The sequence below is a fragment of the Leptosomus discolor genome, chromosome 5 (genome assembly GCF_034619465.1).
Source record: "Leptosomus discolor isolate bLepDis1 chromosome 5, bLepDis1.hap2, whole genome shotgun sequence".
Taxonomy (NCBI): domain Eukaryota; kingdom Metazoa; phylum Chordata; class Aves; order Leptosomiformes; family Leptosomidae; genus Leptosomus; species Leptosomus discolor.
Window position 1 is genome coordinate 69,591,330 of NC_141395.1, and position 21,214 is coordinate 69,612,543.

The window sequence follows — 21,214 nt, forward strand, 5'->3', positions numbered from 1 at the left end:
TTCGGACTGCAAAAATGTAGTACATGTCTGCAGCAGCATTACAGGGTGAAACACGAATAGCATAACGGCTCCCCACCTTAGGAAAAAAGGTTTAGATTGTGCCTATGTTTCCACAGGGAGCTAACAAGCCTCCAGAAACTCTTCTTCTTACCCGTCTCTCAGCTCCAGACTCCTCTTCATCATCTGCTTTGGGTTCATCCAGGAACTGAATCACACTGACTCTGTTTAAATTGGTATCTGTCCAGCTCTCATCCACACTGTTCTGCAGAAGATTCTCTGGGGAGAAAGACAACATGGTGGGAGGTACTTTCTGAACGAGCAGGGTTGTAGGCTTGGATGAAAGACAGTTCTCAACCCATTAGGGCATTTCTGTTGCACCAAACCACAGAGGCCTTGAGGACAAAGGAGATAGCTTCCAGATCTTGTCACCTCTTGTACACCTCCCACTAGATCTATAGCGGCCTCTACAAATGGACCTGAATGGTTCAGCTCTAGCAATCCTTACCCAAGAACTAAGGAAAAAGGTAGGATTAAAGCATGAATCAGAAGTATTGACAGAAGAATATCATCACGACAGGAAGCAAACCTTACAGACAATCAACTACTTGGTCAATAGATCCAAGCAGAAGACTTGAAGACGAGGCTGTAGCTTTTTCACCACCTGTAGAGAAGCAGTTTCTCAGTTTTTACAATACCTGCCTTAGAAAGCTGCCACCAGCCATTCAGGAGCCTAGGTCTGCTACAGGTATCCCAGTAAGGAAGAACAGTTCAACCAAGCAGAGGGGAAGGCTCAAGGCCTCTTCCCTACACCACTCTCCAGAGCACACGGTACTGCAGGCAGCGTTCAGAACACAGTCTCTTACCTAGGCTAGGAGAGGGCTGCTGGGGAAGCAGGTAACAAGTGAGGACTTTTTCTCCTGTCTTTTCATCATCCTCTGTTTGGAATTTCAGCATGGGCTGGGACTGATTTTCTGCCAGCCACAGGGCTTTCAGGTTAAGATTTGTCAGAGCAAATGGCAAGTTCTGCAGCCTGCAAAAGAAAAGAACTGCTGGTTAAACTTACTCGGTAATACAGGAACTTCAACTCAGCTCCAGACTGCCTCGCCTGCACTGGAGAAGGACAGAGCCAAGCCACTGCAGGATCCCTCACTCCTACACACACTGAAGCAGCTGGCTCGTGCCGCATATGGCTCTGCCACAGCCACAGACTGGACTCCACCAACCCACCCTCATCAGTTTTTAGCAGAGGACAACTCCCATCAACAATGTGAAAAAGGTGAACTCTGAAGAGGGGTTTGAAGACAGAAGAATTATGCTTTCGTGCACCAGTATACAGAGAGTGTTCCAAAGAGCAGCTCTGGTCAGCTTCCAGCTGCTACAAAGAATACCAGCCTCAGCTAACGGAATTGCAGCTAAAATCTGCATAATCTTTCAGAACAGATCACAGGTATTTGCACACTGTGGGCTGCACACATCATAAACCAGGGTTCAGCACCGATTACCTCAGGACTGAGGACACAAAACTACAAAATCTGCAGAAAGGAAGACAGTGGACCAGGGATTTCCCTGACTTCTATTTCACACATGGCAAAACATCCACAGTTTTTCTGCTTTAGTTCTACCCTGTATTCAAGTAACATGGAGAAGGCCCAACAGGCAAAGCCTGAGAGACACATGCCCTTTTCCCAGAGCCCTAAGCAGCTGGTCTGGGCTTCTCCAAACCACGGATCCTGGCATCAGCACAGATCCAGTGTCTCCCAACACACCAGCCCGTGCTGCTCCTTCACTGCCGCCTCCTTAGGAACTGGCCTTCAAGCCTGTTTACTCATCCTGCCACTGACCTGTTCCCGGCCACATCCAGGACATGGAGCTCAGTGGTGTTGGCAAGCTCCGGCGGCAGGAGGGCCAGGCGATTGTCTCGCAAGGACAGCACGTTCAGATTGGCACAGCCTCCAATCTCAGCTGGAAGGGATGTTAGCCGGTTCCGATCCACGTTCAGGTTTGTCAGCTTGGCCAGCTTGCCAAGGGACTTTGGTAAGACCTAGGAAGGAGATGATTCAGTAGTTGCAAAAGATAAGAGCAGTAGGATAAAGGTATAAAGGCATAAAGCCCTCTAACTGGAGAAAAAAAGCTGCCTTCTGTCCTAACAGACGCATTTTCGATAAAGTTCTCACTACAACTTTGGGATGGATTTTCCCTCAGGTTCACAGACTGTTACATGCCAACTATCCGTCTCAGCACATGGCACTTGGAACACCACTGGTCAAGATTCTTCTCCTGTTCACCCGTCCATCCCCAACACTTGCGTTTTAACAATCAAATCACAAGCAGTTTGGGGCAGGGCCATATTAAATTACTCCATGGCCCCTCGCCAAATGCAGCTTTTGATATAGTCCTCTCATGAGATTGGATGGGCTTCAGGACTGGCTATCCCACAGCAAGCATCCTAGCTATTCTAGAGAATTTTTCAGAGAAAACAAACAAACAACAAAACAGTGAGAGAAAGCGGCTTCCACCAGGGTCTTCTCAAGAGCCCGTGAGCTTGGTGAAACCCTGTGTACCAAAGCAGCTGAAGGCAGAGCAGCTGGGGCATGCTCAGGAATCCAGCTCAGAGGCCAGAAGATGGGAAAAGATCCTTGGCATGTGGCTAAACCGAACAGCACAGAAGAGGCAAGGGTGGCTGCCGGTGTACTTACTGTCAGCATGTTCTCTGTCAAGATGAGTTCTGACAGATTTTCACAGTCCCCAATTGACTCCGTCACCTCTGTCAGCCGATTCTGGTCCACCTTGAGGATGGAGAGCTGCTTCAGCTGACCTGGCCAGGGCAACAAGCTAGGTGTGAACTATGCCACAGAGACAATGGCGCTGCTCTATGTTCATCTGGCCAAAATGCCTCCCATCAGGGATTATCTAACCCGGGCACTACCTTTCTTCCCCACCAGGCTTGTTCACAGGTTTCACCCGTGAGCGATGCAGATCAAGAAGCTGAACTCGTCCTGCAGAGTTCTGCTCACCAGTATCACCTACTGCTTCCGCACTCAACTACTTGTGACTATGTCCATCAAGCCCTAACACCCTGTTACACACATTCTTGCCTGAAGCGCCCCCTGCCAGGAGCACTGCCTGAGCATCGAAGCCCTGCACTGCTCCCCATCCCAGGGTACTCACCAATCCCATCTGGAATGCATTCCAACAGGTTCTGTGACAGCAGCAAGTCCGTCAGTGCTACCAGCCCACTGACCTCGTTGGGCAACTGCTCCAGCTTGTTCTCCGACACATCCAGACAGACCAAGCGGCGGAGATTGCCCAGCTCCTAGGATCGGAAAGGAGACACTATGGCTCGAGGGAGCAGCTGAGGAAGGCAGCAAAGTGGGAAATCAATGGTCCTGAACAGGTACTCACTGGAGGCAGGGCTGAGAGCTGGTTCCGGTCCAACCAAAGCTCACGCAGGTTTGGCAGCGCTCCCAAAGTATCTGGCTGTAACAGAGCAGGACAGTAATAGCATCAGTCCCTTCCACAGGGGAGAAGCTGCTCTAGGATGCTACAAATCACACCACAGCTCTGCAAGGCTAGACATGTTATTGCTTTGACACCTCCTAGAGCCGTTCACCAAAACGGTTTATGAAGCTAACGTGTTGGTGTGCCACAATACAGCAGCACATGTTTGGAAACGCCTGGATGGCACACCGGCTGCAGGAGGTGGCAACAGGAAACATGGAAGACAACAGCAAGCACTGTCTGGTAGCAGGCAAGACAAGAACTAAACAGGGGTTTGGAAATTCTGGCCTTTCTTCTCTTCCTCCTCGCAGGCATGAAAACAAACTTGTGGATAACACTGGCCAACTCAACACGACACAGCAGCACCATCAGCAATGGCAGACATACGTTCATAGCATCGTTCCACAAGCACCACACGCACTGACTAGCACCGGGATTTGGAGCTAACGCACCCCTGGAATGCGGTTCAAGCGTCAGACAACTGTTCTCACAAGTAAGCTGCAGCCTTGCACATAGCAAGTTGCACGAACTTATTTGCCTCCCAATTTAAACGGGTTTCTGCCAAAAAGCATTCCAGAACATTAAAAGCAGGATTCGGTAACAGCTTGATCCACAGCTACAAAATTAAAGAACACCATTGGATGTCCCTGAATGTCAAGACAAGACGAATGTCAAGACCGTGCACTGGCTCTCAGCATGCTTATGCTCAGAGCCCTCCATGGAGGCACCCCGGACCAGAGGGCACGCAGCCCGTGCTCGGCTGACTGCACTGCCAGACCAACATGGAACGGTTCCGCCCTTCGCAGTAGAGAAATCAAATCGGAAAGGAGAAAGGCAGAAAGTTGGCCCAGCAGGAGTGAAAAACAGCAGCTGGGGTCAGTGCAACACAGAAGAGAAAGGAAGTATCAGAGAGTCTCCTTGGAAAGGAAAGGTCCTTAGGCGGCTAGACAGCAAGAATTAACATCCCAGAGCAAAAGTGCTTGGAAAGAGCAGCGCAAGTTGTGCATGAGGACAGCAGGAAGCAAGACACAAGGGTCAACACATGCTGGGAACAATGACCAGGCCGTGGTGCACAGATCAGAATCTTCCCAAACAACCTGCAGGTCTACTTCTTTGCATTTCAGATGAAAAACCACTTGCTTCCACAAAGGTACAGGATTCTGCCCCTACCATCCACCCATATTCCCTCCCCACCATCCCTCACCTACCAGCACTTCCAGGTCATTGCCACCAAGATCCAACTGTTCTAACTTGACAAGGAAGGAGAGTGAACTGCAAGAGAGGGGGGGAGGGGGGGGAAGTAAGAGAGAAAGAACGGAAGGTTAGCATCTGGGACACGCATCTCACAAATTACATAATTTTTAATAACTCCTAAGATGGGGCAATCCTGACCTTTTTCATAGTCCCACTGAGCCAAGCAGTTTAAGGCAGTTGGTACCCTTCCCCAAGCCAGACCATCTGGACCAGGGAACTGGGTTCAGTAGCACCAGCAGTCCCAAAGCAGCCAGTTTTCACTTTGTCACCAATTTACCTTCTCCCCCTCCCACCATAAAAATACTCTTTGAGCAAAAATATGATGGATGACAAGCCCCACCACAACATTGCTGCCCATTTTTGTAGCAAGGATGGGGATCTGGGCACAGACTAACAGATAACAGGAGACACTCAGCAGAGGACAATACATATTTGGGGGGCAAGGGAAGCATAGCTACAGGGAAAGGCAGGAATGACAACTTCAACAGCCTCAGTTTCTCTGAATGGGATGCCCATGCTGCTTAAGAGGACGGGAAAGACAACACGGGTCTCAGAAGAGGTCAAGACGTACAGACAAGCTCACTAGGCAAGATACTGCGAGAAGCCTTGACAGGAACACTGGTGGTCCAAGGATGTGCCCTGAGTATCCAAACACATTACGACCTGGTGATATAAACGGCTGCAGTCTGCCACAAAACCAGGATTCAGTTCTTCTGACACGGCCCAGGTCTTCATCTGTCCTCAGTCCTATCCCATCAACTCCAACTCCCACTGCCCCAAACAGGGGCTGCTGTCTCTCACTTTCACTAGGGCAAAATTGACATCTCAGCCCTGCCCACTTCTCCAGTAGAGAGGGTCTTCAGTTGTTTTTATTCTCTTCATAAGAAATTGTCCTAGTACAGAAAACACTACATTTCTCTGAAAACAGAGCTATACGTATCAACACCATCCAAACTAAGGCAGCTGGGGGTGGCAAATCTGTGAGAAAGCCATAAAAGAGGTCTACCTTGCCCGGGCCAGGTTATAAAAATATTTGGGCTACACAGGAAAAGCAAGCTCTTACCTTATGCAGGAGTGGATGTTGAGATATTACATTAATTCAAGCTAAGGTTTATCAGCAGGATCATCAAAATAATCCTGTTGTGTAGCAGTCCCCCATTATGACAGGACAAGGGCTAAGGGCTTTAAATTGAAAAGAGGGCAGATTTAGAGGAGATATAAGGAAGAAATTCTTTACTGTGAGGGTGGTGAGGCCCTGGCACAGGCTGCCCAGAGGAGCTGTGGCTGCCCCCTCCCTGGCAGAGTTCAAGGCCAGGTTGGATGGGGCTGGGAGCAACCTGCTCTAGTGGAAGCTGCCATGGGCTGGAACCAGATGAGCTTTAGGGTCCCTTCCCACCCAAACCGTGCTGTGATTCTGTGACTGTACATTTGCTCTTTGACTTCAATGAAGAGTGAAGCAGCCTTGACTGCCCCTTCATGCCTTCAGTTTTAACTCCCAAAACAGGGACAAGGGAGCCGTGGATCCTTGTTGATATACGAGGTCTTGCAAAATGCCTCAGTATAGATCACCCTCCACTACTGCATGAGGATACATCAACGAGAGCTACCCTTCCACATAATTGGTAAGCTGTTTCCCATCCACGTGGGGGAGGCGAGTGCTTATTAGCCGAACAAGATGAACTGTTTCAGAACTCAGCTGACAGCAGAAGACTAACCAATGAAATTACATTTTGACAAGCGAAGGTCATAGCAAGCTGGATCTTTTAAGGAGCCCAAAAACAACAACAGAAATCAAAAGGACACTGATGCATTATGCAGTTACAAATTCATAGTATTGAAGCCCATCTACCTACTGGGCTCAGCAACCTTGAAAACTGAAAGCATCATCTAATTCAGTAGGTCATTCTACCCTTTGGCAAGATCACTTGGACTTGTTTAGGGCAATTCTTGGGCACTATTTGCAACCAAAGTAAGTACAAGAGCGTCAGACCTGGGCAGAGTACCTGACAGTACCACTGAAATTTCTTTGGCCGTTGATTTCAATCTCATATTTGACTGACAGATCTGATGAAAATTGCCTTGGCCTTCAAGATTCTCCTTCTACTCTTGCAAATCTTCCAAAAGTAGAACTTGGGGAGTTGAGAAAAGATGTAAAGAAGCTGGAATTGCACTGCAGAATGAGTATCAAGCCTGGACTTCTCTTTCAGAGAAAAAAACCCAGAACTCATAGCACGCTACAAGTACCTTGCTGGATGGCATACAAATCTAACACAGGGAAACAAGGGAGCACTAGGCATGAGAGATCTCCCCAGAAACCACACGGGTTTGGTCACAGACTGAATTCTCAAACTCCAGACACTTGCTGGTTCCTAGATAACGAAAAACCATTAGGACCATTCCTCACTGCCATCGGAAAGCCCAGCTATTGCACCTCTCCATTTATATGGTGCATCACTGTGGCGTTACCCGACTATATGAACAGAAAGAACAGACAGCAGTGTGTCCCAACACCAGGACCCAAACTTCTCCTGCTTGTCTGTTCTTGGCCTGGCATAAGGAGCTTCGGGTCTCATGTCCTCCCTTGGGGCTACAAACCACGTGGGACCATCTCATCTGGTCTCTTCATATCGCCCTTCTGTGACAGGGTGTTAATGCTGACAACTTCTGTGCAGGAAAGATCCAGTGACTTTGGCATCAGAAACAAGATGACAGAGTTAATTTGAACTACGCTTCTACATTGTGTCATCACCTCATGCAAAACCTGGGAGCTGACCAGTGAAGACTCTTTCAGCTCCTCTTTGGAAGTGTTTTGTCCTCTGGGTCAAAGCTGACACATAAATTCTACACGCAGATATTATTGGCTGTCATACAAAGCCTGTACTTGCAGGTCCCAGAGCAAAATAACCATCAGGAAAAGCATGTGCCTGAGTTAAAGCAACATCTCAGTGAGGGAGGCATGGCCATCATAGAAGAAGCAAGACTATAGTCCCACCTGCTCAGAGTCCCAAAGCCCTGCTTGAACACTGCATCGTCAGAAGCCTCCTTTGCCTTCTTTTCTTTAAACAAAGCAGAGGAGCAAGGGGGGAAAGTACAGCTAGTCAAATTGGATACTTGTTGTGAGTAGTAAGAGGGCACTGAGGAAAGGTGACAACTGTTGCATGCTTCACACATTCACTGAGGAGTTTGTGTGGCCCTAAAACACACTGCTATTCAAAAAGCAGAATCCCTTCCAACTTACATTCAAGGAAGACTGGGGGAATCATCAGTTGGATGGATAAGCAAGCAGAAAACAAGCTGACAGAGCTAATGTAGGTTAGAAAATTCAACAAACAACTCTTGCGGGCTCCAAAACGGAGATTAATGTACAGACACATTAGTTCTCCACATCCTATCTACCTGATAGCATCAGCTGTACCAAACAGATCCTCCACCAGGAATTCATTTCTGTCCCTAACTCTCTGATACATTTAACAAGACTTACCTCTTCTCCCTTGCTGGCTTATTTTTTGTCTGCTGCAGGAAAGCCAGTTATCCCACCCATTCCCACAAACTGCTCAACTAGAACAATCAGAAGCGTTACCCAAGAAAACAAGAGATGCCAGAAGCAAAATATCTCTTCAGCTGTATTCTTCTGCTCTTCACATTATGATCTTCACTGTATATGGAGTTCTTCCTATACCTCCCCTCAGAACATATTTCTCTCTTTCTCCAAAAGAATCTGTCATTTGCTCCACCTCTCCAGGAAAAAATGGTTCTCACCATTTCCAGCAGCTTTCTTGTAGAACCCTGCCTATTCCAAACCAACCCTGACAGAGAGGCTGAGTACAGACTCTGAACATCCTTCCCTGTTCTTAAGCCCTGTACTACCTCTCTCCTTCCTCACCCCAATTTAGAGAAACCCAGCAAGACGCAGCTAATTTATGCAAAGCCTTGAGCCCTCCCAAGCGAAGTGCTAGAGCCTGTACTACAGAAACAGCAAGTCCCTGAGGAGTCAGGAAGAACGATCAGGCGGGAGACTCCTAAAGCCACCAGACAGACACTCACGTGGGGAGAGTCTTTAGCAGGTTCTCGCGTAGCTCCAAAGTCACCAGGTTTGCCAAACTGCAAGAGAAAAGGGAGCGAGAAAGCCAGATTCACTGAATAGGGCTTCAGGGATACAAGGAGATGCTCATATCCCTTCCCTTGGGACCACCCCTCATGACCTGCACGAATGCATATACACGAGCGTGTACACATGAATGGAGATGATGGGGGAAACAAAAAACAAGGGGGATCTTCAGCGGCTTCTGATGAAGGTGACTGCTTATTGCAAAATCACGGGGAAACAACACTGTGCCCAAACTCAGGACAAGGACACACGGTATCACATACAGGACTGTCTGCCCAAAAAGACAAAGTCCCTCACGTGCATAAGCCATATCCCACAGCAGGGGCACTGCACCCCAGGGGCCATTTGCTAGCAGCAGAAATCATTCAACATCATCAGACAGACCACACCTGTTTGGACAGGGGCAAACGGGCGCTCATAAAGTAAGGAAAGATAAAGGATTGGAGAAGTCTGGATGCACTCCTTGCCTGTGCCACAGGCCACAGAGAAGGAGAAGCAGCTGAGACCGAGAAAGGAACCTTTTTTAAAAGGTTGTCTTTTAATGCTTAGAGGTGCTTACGCAGTATGTGCGAGCATATGTACCACAGCACAGCGGTAAGCTGTAACTGGGATGGCACGCTCTTCCCCTCCAAGTCCTGCTAGTGTCCCCACCCCAACCCTTCTCCCTGTTATGAGGAACAGGGGTATACTCACTTCCCAATGTCGTTGGGGAGGCTCTGCAGGGACACATCATTCAAGGCCAAATGGCCAAGGCTCCGAAGCTGTGTGAAGCCCTCTGGAAGCCTATGAAAGCGTGACAGAACAAAGCACCATTAATTTTGCGCACAAAACAAGCCTTACATTCCTCACATAAATCCCCCAAAAGCCAGTCTTATCCCAGTTGGTACCAACATGTGTAAAGGAGAAGAGCAGGAACCAACTCGGACCCTGGGTTCTCATCCAGAATATGCCCCATTTCCAAGACAACAATACTCCCTTGCACCAAAGTCACTACATGTTCGAGCATGCAAACTTGGCTCTGCAGTACTCAAGTACGAATCCCAGACCAAATTATGCCATGTGATCATATAAACTTGGAAGCAGGGAAGGCTATCAAGTAATCCAAATGCCCATCTAAGGATATTTCTGCAGATGACACTGCAGCGTTCCCCAGGACCAAGCAGTACCATCATAACAGCTCCAAGGTGCAACAGAACAGGGAAAGACCCGTGAAAAGGAGAAATCCTTTGCTGTTCACAGGCAGTTCCTGGAGCTTCCCTGCCCCACTGCTCATATCATCTTACAAATCTGGGCCACAAAAAGACTCTTGACAAACAACTTCTAGTATTCTGGTCGTTCCTGTGGTACAGGGATTCCCATCGCCTGAAAAACTGGTCCCATTTTGGCAGTGTCTGGCACCACAAGAGGGAAGCAGAGAGTTAAATCTATGTAAAGGGCGGCTTGGGCAGGGCTTGTCCAGGAGCACAAAGGGCAGCAGGCACCTGGAGTCAGACTGGCACCTACAGGGACCCTGGCAGACAACACATCAAGACACCAGTGCCTGAAAACATGGATCACCAAAGCAGAGAAGCCACACTTAAATTCCCAGAACATTACGGATTAACAGCTGTAGAGACAGAAGACTGAAGAGACAAGGCAGAGAGCCCTGTTCTTGAACATAACCCCAGGCACTGAGGTATCAGGGAAACCGACCAAACACAGAGTCCAAAGGACGACCATCCTAAGTTACTAATAAGACAACAGAGAGCAAAAAGGACTCACGGAGAGCACCATGGAGGCCTTTCTCTACTCCTCTGTAGTAGAACAAGCCCACATCTATTCTGGTTTGTGCACCAGGCTGAAGGGGTGGCGAGGGAGTAATAAACTTATGCCAAGAGGACAGAAGTCCTCACCATTCCCATCAGTGCCAACAGTACAACTAAAGGCTCGTCAATCCAAGCCATGGGCCCCGCAGAAGAGGGAGCACACACCAGCTCCTCCCTGTGCCGAGTGTTCCACCTGTCCAGAGAGCAGACATCTGCAGGTGTCTTGGCAAAGGCAGGGTGATCCCAGGCCTTGTCTTCAAGGCAAGACAATTACAAGATGAAGACCAGAGAAAGCTAGGGAGAATGAGGAACTTCAACTCTCGTTCTCAGCTGGACAAAAGGGTTGCATATGCCTTCCTACCTGGAGAGAGGATTCCCACTGAAGTCTGCGATTTCCAAGGATTTGCAGAATTTGATGCTTTCAGGAATTTCTGGAATGTCTGGAAAAAATACGCAAAAGAAAAAAAGAGGCTTGAAAAGAACCTATCATGTGGAAAATGGGACACCAGGTACCAGTGACAGCCCGACACAGTAAGACAACCACATTTTCATAGCTCAGGACCCACGAGAGATCACTCTGCAGGACTGTGAAAGGGTACTGCCTCTTCCAGAACACGAGCACGCAGGGTAGTACTACTACACTGAAACAGGGCTGTGGGGCACCCACTCCCCATTTAGCTTTGACCTTACCATTACGGGAGATGTCCAGTTCCACCAGCTGCATGAAGTTGGCCACCTCAGGGGGAAGTCTCTGGATTTCATTGTCACTCAGACCCAGCTTGCGCAGGTTCAGGAGCCTAAAGAAAGGCTATGACAGGAGAGAACAAAACTGGGTCAGCAGCAGTTCTGTGGGAAACCTGTCTTCTCCTCAGGGCAAACCTGAGCACCCATCCCTGCAGACAACTGCCTTCTCTCATAACCTCTGTCCTGGTGAGGTCCTCAAAGTGCAGTCTCTGCACAGATGAGAACCCCAACTAAGGTCTACAAGAGACGAGGGTGAAAGTAGTAAGGCATTTAATGAGTTTAGCTTGACGATTCATTTAACATCTCTATTATCCCACTGCTCCTGTCCTTCCCTTGTAGGATACAAAGTGGATGTTCCTTGTTTCCTAAGATAACAGCTCACCTTAGGCATTCAAACAGGAGCACCATCAGGAAGTCGCCATAAAGCAACTTGCCAGCAGACACTATAGTGTTTATGAGTCTGGTCCAGAGAAGCCAACAAAGGAGAAACACAAGGGGACTTCCAGACCAAAGTCCCATCCCTGCTGTCATACACCTCTGCTGTACAGTACGTTCTGTCAGGACATCAGCAACTCGTCCCTTTGTGCCACTTATACCAGAAAAGAAAAGGAGCAGGCAAACTATCTGTAAGGCCCAAGTAACTAAGAATTAGAGAAGGAAAGAAAATTCCTTTCAGAAAACACCACAGTCATAGAAATGTTGACTGGAAGGGACCTCTAGAGGTCTCCTAGTCTAACAACATCCAACTTCTTCACACCCACCCTTGTTCTCAGAACACAATTGTATCAGCTATAAATGGTAAATTACAAGCTTCATCAATCGTCCTCTTTCTAGACATCAACAGCCTCTCAGTGAGTTTACCGAATACAACATACTGTAATTATCAACTGAACAAATCCTGCAGCTGCTTCTAACTACTGTCGGACACGGGACACTGGACAGGATGGAAAACGAGGCTGTGGTGTTTGCTGCGTTTCCTGGATCGTTTCAGAGTCCCTGGGAACAACAAAGAAACAAGACTGGGCCACTGCAGACAATCAGACAGTTTTATGAAGTTTATCTGTAACCCACAACCAGCTAAAGGCAGAGACTGTTGCACACGCGTGTGGTGACACTGTCTCTGATTACGTGTTTGGGTTCTGCCACAGCACAGACAAGTGCGCTAAGTCACCCCTAACAGTTTGCGAGTTTTACACGGCCAAACCTTAAGAAGCGAAAAACTCAACCCGTGATGCAAAAGAAAGCAGCGACGAAGCTAGGAGCAAACTCGGGTCTACACAGCGACATGCAGAAGCCGCTTCTAATCTGTGTAATCATCCTGTCCGTCCTACGCCAGAGGCAGAGAGGGAGATGCAGTAAGCACAGATGTAATCGCAGAATTACTTACAGATCAGAAAACACGGCCAGGGAGTCAGGGCTGCTTGCACAGACCACACCGAGAAGGGCCAAACAAGAATTTGAGGTCTGAACCTTCCTTTTCAGCTGCCTTTCCAGTAAACCATCTGCAGAAAAGGTTGCTGAAACAGACCTCCCCAGAAATAGCTGGGGGGTACTGAGATTTGTTCAGGTTCGGGGTGGTGGGACGTCCACAACCCTCACTCAGAACATCGCAAAGAACAGTAATACAGAGCAGAAAAGGGAGGGGCAGGGAATGAAAAGGCGACGCACAACACAAGCATGAAGAGATACGCAGACCATAGAGCTGCCTGCCCGACTAGAAGGGATGAGGAGGAGGTCTAATAACATAACTGGAGAAGTTTCTCTGCTGTAGATCAAACCCTCTGCAGTTTCCCACAGAGATGTCCTGCTCAGGAAGCGCTGCTGGGTGCAAGTGCACGTTTGAGGGACTGCAAAGCACGGCAAGGCCTTTGCTGCGCTGAGGTGCTCATAATTCCACGTCGCTCCCCATACTGAAAGGGAAAGGTGCTCTGGAACAAACAGCAGCAATATGAAATTCATACCCCTGGTGTCCTAAAGTAGTACAAGAGGCTATAAGAAGTAAAAAAATAATTAAAAAAAAGTCCTCTTGACACTGACCAGTGTAAGTTCTTTTGAATTCGGTTTATCTAATGCAAATCAGTTTACTCTGAAAGGAAGTAGGTGAAAGTCTAAATGACAACAAAGGTTCAAGCCAGAGCAGGAGGTTTAGAGACTTGATTTGCTATTGTTTCCTAGATCCTTCTCCTAATTTTAGAACGCAAGGAAATTCCAGGCAAGACATTGTGTTGACCTGCTTGAGTCTACGACCTGGAAAATAACAGAGGGAACAGAACATCTGTAGTCCAAACTTTTAGCGCTGATTGAGCTATCAAAATCAGAATCAGAAATCATACAGATTTCAGGCAGATTCAAAATAGATGTGCACGCTTCCAATAAAAAAATTAGAATTAAACTAGAACAAAATCATGCTACATGTTGCACTGCAATATATATGGGAAGCATTTACTGATACAATAGAGATTTAAAAGCTAACTGTGGGGGAAACTGGTAGCTGTGAGCATCGACTCACTTTCTTAGCTAGGCCACAGAGCTCAGAACATAACGGTTCTTTGGCACAGCAGCTGTACACAGCAGCTGTATCCACGCAGTTTACTGCAATTTAACAGAACAAACTGCGTCACAGGCCCTTTACTAGCACGACTACCTTACTGAAAGCCATCAGGACCCCCACGCACACAGACGCGCCTGTGAAGCCCAGTGCAGACCAAGCCTCAGAACTAGGCTGTCGTGACAATCTCACAATTCTTCCCCTGCATTTAACTTTGCTTCAGGGAAACTTCTGCTACATATAATGTTCCAAAATACCTCGCTTGGTATGCTACTTTTTTGTATCAGTGAAAGAGTGTTTTTTCTGCCCCAGCTTTTTCTTTTCTTCAAAAAAAAAAAAAAAAAGTAACCACAAACCTCCAAAAGCTCGCAGCGCTGACAGACTGTGCACACATTTCCATTCAGCAAACAGCAGGGCAACAAGAGCAGTACATCCCACTTCTTAGGATTCAGTGAAGCTGGACTAGAATAAAATATTTTGATGTGACAAAATTCAAACTAGTCAAAAGTTGTCAGTGGAGGTGACAAAGAACAAATGCAGAACTACAGCCTTCCCATGCAAGAATTAAGATTTTGCATTTGCAAAAAACCATAAAGTTACACAGAATCCAGGTAAGCCACCATGCCTACTCTGACCAGCAAAGCCCTGCTAATTGTTAAGGTCCAGCCACTTACTCCCCATCATTAACCCCTTAGCGAGAGGACTGTGTCAATGAAACACCGCTGGCTGAAGCACAGACAGACCAACAGTCTGTGCTTTCCCTTGACAGACTGCTTTGCCCGTGAGGAGGTCTTTGCTACAGCAGCCCAGGCAGTTTTGCCAGCAGAGCACACCGACGTTTCCACACCAGCCCAGTAGACTTAACTGCCGTGGCGTCACAGAAATGCCAGCAGACCAGCACTGCTGGAGCAACAAACAGCTGCTGGTTGTTCAGCTGCGGTTCAGGGCCGGGACCCTCCTCAGGAGTAAGCACTTAGAAGCGCGGAACAGACGCGCTTCCCACGGACGCTAGCAAAGCTTTCAGAAAACCAGCAAGCAGTCACAGTTCGCTCCTATCTCTACTGGGACTACAGTTAACGTGATGTAAAATATGGCAACATGAGGTAATCAAGACCTGATAAGACTGCAAACACTGGACCTAACACCATGCATATAATTTTCAGTTCAGTATTTTGCGAACCGGATATTTCCAACAGCCAAATTTACAAAGCAAGACTGCACAAGAGATTAATTTGTGACACTGGAAACGGAGAACAAATTAACTGTAAAATTGTTACTGGAAGAGTAAAAACATAAGCAAATGTCTCTGGAAACTGGTAATTATCCCTTTTTCTAATCAATGTTAACCCTGTTTCACGTAGCTGGCAAAAAAATCACTAATTTAGCACTATACTGAATATCTCCATTAAGATGAAACATACACAACTTCCAGATTTGCTGAATATCAAAAACCCACCAAAAATCCACATCAAATCTGCATTACCTAGTTCTTTCAGCGTCCAAATTAGACTGGCATCAGACTGACTGACTAGATCAAAAATAGAAGTTTGAAGGAAAAAAAAAAGGCAGCAATCTCCCACTGTTTCCGGGCATACCAGAAGCCTAAAGACCACAGAGAGCGAACATGGACCAGTACGAAAGGACTCCAGTGCATGGGAATTCTGCCAGCTCAGAGTATGATGGAAGTTATCACAACTAAAAAAAAGGCTAAAGACCAAGATCAGGGGGTGTACTAATATATTAACAGCATAGTTGGGTAACTAGGGGGGGGAAGTCTTTGTAAGTTATAATTATTACAAACATATTCTACTGTTGAATATGCAGATGGTGATGGGATGGCTAAGATGGAAAACAACCACAAAATTGTCCTGAAAATAAGATTCAGGGGGCATAAATTCTTACAATACCCAGAGCAGAGCAACTGCAACTGCAACATAACAGAATGGAAATACAAAGGCCATTGCTCTCATTAATGTACTGATTGGCTGAAAATTAGTGAAAAATATAAAGAGCCTGTAAAGCACTATAAGCCAAAATATAAGAAATATTCCACAAAATTATAACATTGCAAAAAAAGACAGAAAAATGTGAAATACAGGCTCTGCAGCATGTTTCCAGATGCAACACCCTCATGCAGCAGCCCCTCTAAAGACAAAACAGGCAAACATATGAAAAGTTATCGAAGAGTTACCTGTAATTTCTGAAACAAAATTCAAATACTTCAATGTCTTTAAAAAAAAAAAAAAAAAAAAAAAAGGCGGCAACCCAGATCCGTGGACTTTTCAGTCAAAAGGGACAATGAAGTAATAGCCTTGTAATCCTTTGTATACCGCAGACCTTTATGACAGAATCATGAAGTAATTCAGGTTGGAAGGAACCTTGGGAGATCTCTAGTCCAGCCTCTCGCTCACAGCAGGGTCAGCTATGAGGTCAAACCAGGTTGCTCAGGCCTTTGTCTAGTCCAGTCTTTCAAAACCTCCAATGATGGAGGATCCAAAACCCCTCCTCCACCAATTAATTATCCTCACTCCCCTGTACCCGGCTGGAACCACCTAGCTTACCGGCGGCCTGTGCCTCTCACCCTCCCCATGCACTGCCGGACCCCGTCTCCTCGACAGCCTCCCTGTACACACCAGCAGGCTGCCATGGAGTCCCTCTGAAGCAGCATCTTCTCCAGGCTGAAGAGGTCCCGTTCCTGCAGCCTGTCCTGTCAGGGCAAGTGCTTCAGCCCCCGTCTACCCCATGGACCCTCTCCTGAACTCGCACCAGCTCGGCCACGCTGTTCTCGTACCGTGGGCCCCACAACGGATGCGGTATCGAGGTGCGGCCTGCGGAGCGCTGGGTGGATGCCCCCAGCCCCCGGGTGTGCTCCCACCAGTACATGCTGCTGGCCCTCCGTGACGCCAGGGCACCCCGCTAAACCCTGGGAGGAGCTGAACTCTGGCTGCACGGACCGAGGGCGAAAGCCCAGCACCTCTACCACAGCGTCCAACAGGAGGAGCGGAGGGGAGGCGGCCATCTGCGATGCACAAAGAACGCTGCCAGCAACAGTACAGGCAACACGAAGTCAAACTCACAGGCCTGTCTGCATAACCAAATAAAAACCCTCAAACGTCCCTTTTTGCTGTGCCAGGCAAATATCGAAGTATGCAACCAATATAAACCATGGAAGAGAACCATCGAAACTTTGGGAGACCCCTGACTGTGACAAACCTTTCACAATTAAACCACACCAGTCACTTGGAAGCTACGCTCAGACGAGTTACACAGCTACCCGCTACAAATGGGTCGGGTGCCCAAGAAACTCCAGGTAAGCTAACAGACCACCCTGACCTATTTATTCTGCTCCTGCTAGAGTACATGGCACTCGCTTGTCAGCTGGGTCCAGCTAACCACAATTGAACTGGAAAGACTATACTTCTGCCTTAACAATGACTGATGCCTCAGCAACTTCGGAAGACCCACTTCAATACCAAAATATGATGATATATGCAAAAGATGAAAGGATATATGCAAAAGAAAGGATGAAAACCCAGTGCAATTATTAATGAACCTTTTGATTCAGACACCTGCCTCTGGAGTAATTTTATAAAAGTATCAGGCTAATAGAGCAGAATCACTGCTATGACAGTCGGAACTATCATCATTGCAAAGGGCTTTCCTTTGTCAGCTTCAAATTGAAGTATCACAGCCAGCCAAGCAGAGCGCCATCTTGACCATACAGCACTCTCTTCAACAGTTAGGCCAGTCCTACTCAAGGAACATTTCCAAACAGCACACTGTGGTTTCAGTTGAGGTTATCCAGAGAAACAATAACAGGCTCAGCAAGTTTATGAAAACAAGAAACACTGGTAGCAGCGAACAGAGGCTCCATTTGGCAGATTCACCTTTGGCTTCTGCTGAGGAACGGAAACACTGTGCACTGAGAAAGTCTGGAGCCTCACGTACTGATGTCGAGGCCCACTGATCTAGGACACATTCTTACTGATAACACAAGGATTCGTGACAGCCCACTTTGCAAAGCTGCTCACCCAGCAAGATGCAAAAGCACAGAAGTCACCAATCCTGAGGATTCCAGTACACACAAAGCGTTTTGCCTGCACTTGATTTATAAGCCAGGTTAGCCCATGACTCCAGCTTTGGTCAACAGGAAAGCAGAGTGAACCCAGGAAGGAAGAAATATTCACCTGATTCAGAAATGAGCTTCTGGCCTCGTATCCTCGACATGTCATGATCGCTCCCCAGCAATGCAAATGGGCAGTGCTAGAGGTGGTGCTGGCCAAAATTAAGGTGGGGAGACACCTAACTCCTGAGTAGAGACAAACTCTGACAGTCCCTCACACCCCTTCCTTGTTCATTACACGAGGAACTCTGACTGTCCAACTCCAAAACTGGTTGCATCAACCGCCTCCTGTTCTGCAAGAAAGAACGGAGCCAGCCACCACTGCCTTCGCCCACAGCCTCGATCAGCAAAAGCAGGCATCTCAGTGCCTATGGACACTAGCACAGAGCTTCCAGCTAAATTAAGAAAGCAGGGCATGTTTCTAGAAAGCCAATGTCTGCAAAACTGCAAAGGAGTAAGTAGCAGGAGAGCGAGTGAGGGATGCAGTTTTCCAAATACAGCAGTTCACTGAAAAAGGCAATTTTCATCACGGAGGCAGGTCCAGCAGAATCACAGAACAGCTCAGGTTGGAAGGGACCTCTCAAGATCAGCTACTGTCCAACCTCTGCTCAAAGCAGTGTCAGCTATAGCAGGTTACCCAGGGCTGTGTCCGCTCAGGTTTTGAATATCTTAAAGAATGGACATTCTGAAACCTCACTGGGAAAAACATTCCAGTGTTTGACCATCCCACCAGTAAAAAGATAAAAACCCAAACCTGTTTCCTTATGTTAAAACAGAATTGTCACTCCATGCCCACTTCCTCTTGTCCTGCCATTGGACACTCCTGAGAAGAGCCAGGCTCCATCTCCTTTGCTCCCTGACAGCACATATACATTGGTAAAATCCCCCTAAGCCATCTCTTCTCCAGGCTAACGGTCCCAACCCGCTCAGCCTCTCCCTATATCGCAGATGCCCCAGCCTCTTAATAATTTCTGTGGCCCTTCACTGGATACAGTCGGGTATGTCCACGCCTTCCCTGCACTGGGGAGCCCAGCACTGGACATCGCCCTCCAGAGCAGAAGAGGGGAAGGATCACCTTCCTTGACCTGCTGGCAACGCTCTTCCTAACTGCTGGGCAACTTGTGGTCCACCAGGACCCCCAGTGTTTCTTCAAAGCTGCTTTTCAGGTGGTCAGTCCCCTGCTTGTGCTGCTGCATGAGGCTATTCCTCCCCAGGTGCAGAAATTGGCATTTCCCTTTGTTGAAGTCCATGAGACTCCCGTTGGCCCATTAATCCAGCTTGTTAACATCCCTCTGAACAGCAGCACAACAATCCAGCACACACAAAGTCACACACAGCATGTATATACACAGCAAAGTCATAAAGGGCCCTGGTAAGCCCAGGCTCTTGTCTGTAAGAGGCCCTACAAAATGTCTGAAGGAGGTCCCATCCTCCTCTCTGCAATCAGCATGCCTCCAACTACGCTGCACTTCTTCAGCTTGCTGGCGTGACGTACTTTTCCAAACCTCAGTCCTGCCTCTTTGATCGTTGATGTTCGTACCTGTGAAGCTCCCAGCTTTAGTACTGAGGCTGGAGCAAAGCCCCAGGACATGGAAAAACGGTTAGTGGAGCTATTAGGTTAGCCTAGAGAACCACAGTATCCAGATAGTGATGCTGGGAATTTGGACACCACCCCCAAGGGTTTCCTCTCCGCTGCAGAGCCTTGCCTCCTCCCCCTGATCACTTATTCAGTCGGATCAAGAGGTGGAAACTGAAAAAAGGAGAAAGGACAGTGGATAAAAGGATCAGAACAAACCCTCCGAGCTACCTCTCAACTATGCAGTTTACCAGAAACAACAAAATCCTGACGGCAGGCCTGGAAAGCCGGCCATTCCGCAAACGGGATCAAGGGCCAAAGAGCCGGCCCGGCTCGGCAGACAGCACCAGGTAACCCCAGCCACCCCCACGCTGCCACCGCCGGCTCTTCAGAAGAGGCATGGTGGAGCTGGCCCCGCCGCTCTGGCAGGAGGGAGGGAAAGGGCTTCAGTCCCGAAGGACCCACGCAGTCTGACGATGCACGGCAGGGTCAGGGACGCAGGCGTTACCAGGCCCACTGAGCTTCCCGTGCAGACTGCTGGTGCCTGCGACGCTGGCATCCAGCCGGCGGCAACCACGGCCACAGAGTCCCTGCAACAAGGTCGGAGCCCTCTGCCCGTCCATCCCAAGTGCCATCAGGCCACAGGGACCTTTCTCCCCTCAACCAAGCACGCTCTAAGCAGGCTTCAATGAAATGCCTCATAAAGATGGGGCGTTTCTCAAGGCGAGATGGCTGCAGCGCTGCTGAAGGGGAGCAGGACGTGTGCCAGAGGAAGAGGAGTCAGACACGCCACCTACACAACTGTAAAGCCACAACGATCTTACACACAGGACAGCGTTTCTGAAATACGGCAGTGGCAACTTATACATCTGGAGACCAGGAAACGGGTCTGCGCTGTAAATACGGTCTTCACACTGGAATTGCACAAAACCTTCTTGTTTACGCAGCCAGAACTATCAAGGCGTTCCCAAGCTCTGCCAGCCAAACAGCGCGTCTCAGACACCTCCTTTTCCTCAAAAACAACCTGTGACAACCCAGGCTGCCTCTGAGACAAAGGCCCAGAGCCAGAGGTGTTTGGACCAGCTGAGGGACTGGGCACACCAACAGTGCCTGCTGCGTTACTTCTCCTCCGACACAGGCTAAGGGGACCTGAGGCAGAGGTTTTGCTAACCTTTCCAATCCTGGAGTGGCAGTGATACGGACAGGTCCTCCTTACACTTTATTACTCTTAAAGAGAGTTTCAAGTCCAGCTGTCAAATCCTGCTGGTACAGTCCCACCACCTTTAGCAGGACAGCACAGGTTTAATTAAAAGCAGGATAAGACTGTGCAGCAGTAAAATAATTATAATTCTCCCGGTGATTCATGAGCAAGAAGAGGGCCTGATCTCCCATGCCATCACAGGCTGGGCTCGCAGCAGCACAGCTCCGTGTTTGTCCTCAATCAGAACAAACGCACACGACTCTGCCACCATCGGCAGGAGGTGTCCGTCAGCAGTGAAATGCAGCAGCTTGGGCAGCTCCTCAAAATGCTCACAGCAAAACCAGATCATATATTTGA

At 48.2% G+C, this 21,214-nt stretch overlaps 1 protein-coding gene across 4 annotated transcripts in view; it reads right to left on the minus strand.

Annotated features, from left to right (window-relative positions):
• The window catches only part of SCRIB (scribble planar cell polarity protein), a 102,927-nt gene that overhangs the window by 71,670 nt on the left and 10,043 nt on the right, over positions 1-21,214 (minus strand). For all 4 annotated transcript variants that reach the window (XM_086464954.1, XM_086464953.1, XM_086464951.1 and 1 more), the window contains exons 2-12: positions 11,356-11,473; positions 11,027-11,105; positions 9,554-9,643; positions 8,797-8,853; positions 4,707-4,770; positions 3,403-3,477; positions 3,169-3,313; positions 2,697-2,815; positions 1,842-2,041; positions 864-1,030; positions 152-276 (exon numbers count right to left, since the gene is read on the minus strand). In XM_086464954.1, the coding sequence (XP_086321080.1) occupies positions 152-276; positions 864-1,030; positions 1,842-2,041; positions 2,697-2,815; positions 3,169-3,313; positions 3,403-3,477; positions 4,707-4,770; positions 8,797-8,853; positions 9,554-9,643; positions 11,027-11,105; positions 11,356-11,473 (1,239 nt within the window). The remainder of the gene's footprint in view (positions 1-151; positions 277-863; positions 1,031-1,841; positions 2,042-2,696; positions 2,816-3,168; positions 3,314-3,402; positions 3,478-4,706; positions 4,771-8,796; positions 8,854-9,553; positions 9,644-11,026; positions 11,106-11,355; positions 11,474-21,214) is intronic.